Source organism: Phaethon lepturus, unplaced genomic scaffold, assembly GCF_000687285.1.
Source record: "Phaethon lepturus isolate BGI_N335 unplaced genomic scaffold, ASM68728v1 scaffold33623, whole genome shotgun sequence".
Lineage (NCBI taxonomy): Eukaryota > Metazoa > Chordata > Aves > Phaethontiformes > Phaethontidae > Phaethon > Phaethon lepturus.
The window spans coordinates 118-4,213 of NW_010531752.1; the positions used below are offsets into that span (position 1 = coordinate 118).

Genomic DNA, 4,096 nt, shown 5'->3' on the forward strand with positions numbered 1-4,096 from the left:
TGCGGAGGAACATGGGGTGGGATGGGGGGGCGGCCGGACAAGATGGTCCCACCAGAGCTGCACAGCTGGGACCTTCCCGGCAAGGGTGTCCTGAGCACTGGGTCCAGGCTGATACCTGAGGAGCAGATACTGGATGTCAATAGGCATGTGAGCATGCACCTGCAGTGCACCAAGGCCAGTGCCTTGTTCCAGGCATGGCCAACAGCAGAAGCTGGGTGAGCCCTGTCCCCGGCAGTCTCACCTGAGCAGCAGCACACAGCCAGCCACCAGCGAGTAGGCCAGCAGCGTGCCAATAGACATCATGTCAACCAGGGCTTTCAGGTCAAAGAGGAGGGCCAGGAGAGCTGCAGGGACGAGAAGCCCTTCCAGACTTCTGGCAAGAGCTGGCAGCACTGCTGTGACAACCATCTCAGCCATGCTCTCTCTCTGTGCCTCCCAGGTCCCCCTGACACCTGCTGCAACAGGACTCAAGCACCTCGATGAGCTGGTGATGCTTTGGTCACTAGTGCAAAGCATCCTGCCACCTCCTGCCTGGCAGCTCAGAGAGGCTGAACTGGTGTCCAGGACAGTATTGAGGACAAATGGTCTTCACCCGCAGCGAGGAGACCTCTCGCTAGGTGAAGACATATTGCTCAAACAGCTACTGGCAAGCTAGGGGGTCTGCGTTGTCCTGCAAAAAAGGTTAAGAGGTAACCCAATCGCTCACCCACCTGCCACTCCTCCAGACACCAGCGTTGCCACCACCGGGCACTGACGGTGACTAACTTTAGCCAGAGGTTTGAAGAGGAGCCCGTCTCGAGCCATTGCATACAGGATCCGTGGCATAGGGAACATGGAGCCCAGGAGACTGCAGAGAGGGGAAGAGATGGGGAGAAGAGGTGCCATCTTGCCTTTTGATCCTCCTTGGGTGCCAAGGGAGCTCTGATTCATCTGTACAGTCCATGACCTTCTCAAGACCATGTTGACAAGACCATCACCTCCCTCACCATCAAATGAGGGTCAGTATTGGAGAAGTGTTGTCCGCAGGTCATAGGAGCCCTATGCACACTGAGATACCCCAGCCTGCTCCTGGGGTCATGGTGCCACCAAACACCTGACCATTTCCTCCAGCTTTGGGCTATAAGTGGCATGCTCTCCTTGATCAGGAGGGGCCAAGCTGGGAGCAACAGAGTTCGTGAGGAAGGGCTGAGGTGTTTTGGCCAAGCAGGGCAGTCAGAAGGCAGAGGTTGGGGGTAGCTCCTGCATGTGTTACAGCTCCAGTGCAACCTTGCTCTGAGCCACAAAGCTGCCGTTGGGGCCACCCCTCACCTGGTTGTCAGGGCGCACAGTGATCCCACAGCCACAGCGTGCTTTGCACTGCTCCAGCCAACGTATTCAAAAGCCACTGGGAGTGGGCTCATGGTGTCCAGGAGATAGTAGGGCATCATCAGGGTGAGGGCAGCAGACACCCCAAAGTACATGAGGAAGCAGATGAGGAGGGAGAGGACGATGCCTATGGGGATGGATCTCTGCGGGTCCCTCACTTCTTCCCCTGAGGAGGACAAGCTCAGCTGTAAAAACAGATGCTCATTTAATATCCTGTATCCCCATGAGAAGGGACACAGAGGCCTTCTAGCGAGGACTGCTAGACCTCCTGGGCTCCAGAGTTATAGTGATAGGGACTGTCTCTGCTTCAAGGGTTATCCCAGTCATGCCACATGGACTCTTATAGCTCCTCCTCCGAGCACAGAGAGCAGGAAACAGTGGCTGGGGCACAGAGCCAGCAATGTTCCCATTCCCAGCCCAGTCCTACACCAGCTCCCAGGGCTGCAGGGAGAATCACTGCCACAGCTCCCCAGCCTGCAGGGGAGTGTCCCGCTGGCATCTCTCCCTGCCTCACTTACCCATGGTAGCAATGCAGTCAAATCCAACAAAGGCATAGAAACAGGTAGAGGCTCCAGCCAAAGTCCCAGTGAAACCATAGGGCATGAAGCCTCCGACCCCAAAGGCACTGGTCATATTGTCAGCCACAGACTGGTTCCTGGGAGGAGGAGGAAGAGTCAGGCAGTGCAGAGGGGTCAGCACAACAGGGTCCCAGGATGGGGCCAGGCTGAAGAGCCCATCCAACCTGCTCACCCCTCCAGGATCAGCAGCAGGGCTTACGCTCTCTGATGCCTTTATCCTGGGATAAAGCGTTAGGGGAACGACCCAACCATTCCCATCACCCTCTGAAGGCAGCACAGGCAGAGTAGTGCCCTTCTTACCCAGCCTCATGGGCAGCTGCCCATGGCAGGTCATCCTCCCCAAGCCTCCAGTTGCTAAGGTCACCTTTGATGAAGCCGCTCACTGTGACAAAGAGCAGGACAAGCATGTTGAGACCTGTGAAGGCTTTGTTGACCGTGGTGGACTCCTTCACTCCAAAGGAAAGAAGCCCTGGGCACAAAAAGGGCAAAACTGTCTGAGCCCTGTGGATGATACCAGGGCAGACATTACTGGGGAGGGTGGAAAAGGTGGGGACAATGGTGGAGTCAGGAGGATCTGCAGATTTCCCCAGATTCCCCTTGTATTTGCTCAGGGAAATGGCAAAGCCTCAGAGGGGTCAGCACCATCCTGAAAAGTCCAAGGTGGGATGAGGAGCTCATCCTATATGATGGAGGGTGGCACAGGGGGAGGCATCCTACCTGCCAGCAGGACCACCAGGCCAGCGGCAAAGGCATCCGGGTGCTCTGCCAGCCCCACAGAGCTCATGGCTGCATGAGCACCCAAAAACGTCCCCATCTTCTTGCCAAGGAGCTGGTCAAAGGTAGCACTCCAGGCCCGGGCAACACTGGCTGTACCTGGGGAGAGATGGCAGCTGGGGCAGCAATGGTGGCCCTGTGGGGTCTGAAAATGACACCCATCAAAACCATCAACGCAAAGCAAAGGTAGAGGGATCAAAAGGGCCTTATACCGATGACATAGGACAGCAGCAGATTCCACCCAGTGATGAACGCCCACAGCTCACCCACTGTCACATAGCTGTAGAGATAGGCAGACCCAGCCAGGGGCACACGGGCCCCGAATTCGGCATAGCACAGCCCTGCCAGAGCAGACACCATGGCTGCAATCAGGAAAGAAAGGACGATGCTCGGGCCAGAGCTGGTCTTAGCCACTTCCCCTGCCAGGACATAGACACCCGCCCCCAGCGTGCTGCCCACTCCCAAGGCAATGAGGTCCATGGTGGAGAGGCAGCGGCGAAGGCTGGAGCCCTCCGAGCTGGCCAGGACTCGCTTTCTGCGGGAAAGCATCTTCAAAACAGAGAGCAGGCAGCCCCAGCACGGCATCTGCAGGAGAGGAAAGCAGCAGGCTTGAGGATGCTGCTGCCCCACGGGCACTACCCTGGGGACGTGACCCAAACCCAGCCTGAACATTTTCCTTGTAGCTCCCACCACCCACACGGTGCTTTCCAGAGGCCCTGGGTGCTACCGTTTTTCTGTCTCTGCCAGAAAAGTAGCCCATTTTGGAGCAAGATGGGACTAAAGTGGCTGGGTTGCTCTCTCACCCCCGGTGAGGAGTGGAGGAACGCATGATTGGGGTTTGCTGGGCTGTCTGATTTGTTCTATGGTGAGAAGGGACAAGGACCCCGCTTGTCCCCCTGCCAGCTCAGAAAGTCCTATTGCTCCAGCAGCATCCCCAGCAGGGACACGCAGCCAGCATTGTCCCAGCTTTGACGCCGACGCAATTTGAAATGCAGAAACCAGGCCAGAAAAGGAGGGATGGGAGATGCTCTGCACCTGGAGCAGAGGTTGGCCTTGAAGTGCACCAGGAAGGACCCATCTGCTCAGCTGAAATGGGTCAATGGCACAGCTCAGAGGCTTGGTCCCCTGGGCCATCAGCCTGTACAGCAATGCTGAGGCTTGCTCGGGTCACCGGTGGGGATGCCAGCCCAGCAGAAACCCCAAACTGTGTGATATTTGTACTTGGGGCAAGTGAGGTACTTGGTATGGTGTGCCTGGGATCTGTGTGCCTTCCCCAGGAGCTCCCAGGGCTGGAGAAAGGGGGGCTGCATGCCTCCGCATCCACGTGGTGCTGCCAGGACCTCCAGGTTACCCCACAGCAAAGCCAAGTCCATGCTGCA

The 4,096-nt window shown here is 57.3% G+C and overlaps 1 protein-coding gene across 1 annotated transcript; it reads right to left on the reverse strand.

The window, feature by feature from the left end:
- Positions 1 to 241: 241 nt before the first annotated feature.
- Positions 242 to 3,266, reverse strand: LOC104615221 (low affinity cationic amino acid transporter 2-like; the record flags this gene model as incomplete). Its single annotated transcript, XM_010284660.1, has 7 exons — positions 2,930 to 3,266; positions 2,661 to 2,816; positions 2,244 to 2,412; positions 1,884 to 2,020; positions 1,309 to 1,531; positions 711 to 847; positions 242 to 344 (listed from the first exon to the last, which is right to left on the reverse strand). Coding segments are annotated over exons 1-7 (1,262 nt in total), but the record flags the coding sequence as incomplete, so codon positions are not given.
- Positions 3,267 to 4,096: the final 830 nt, after the last annotated feature.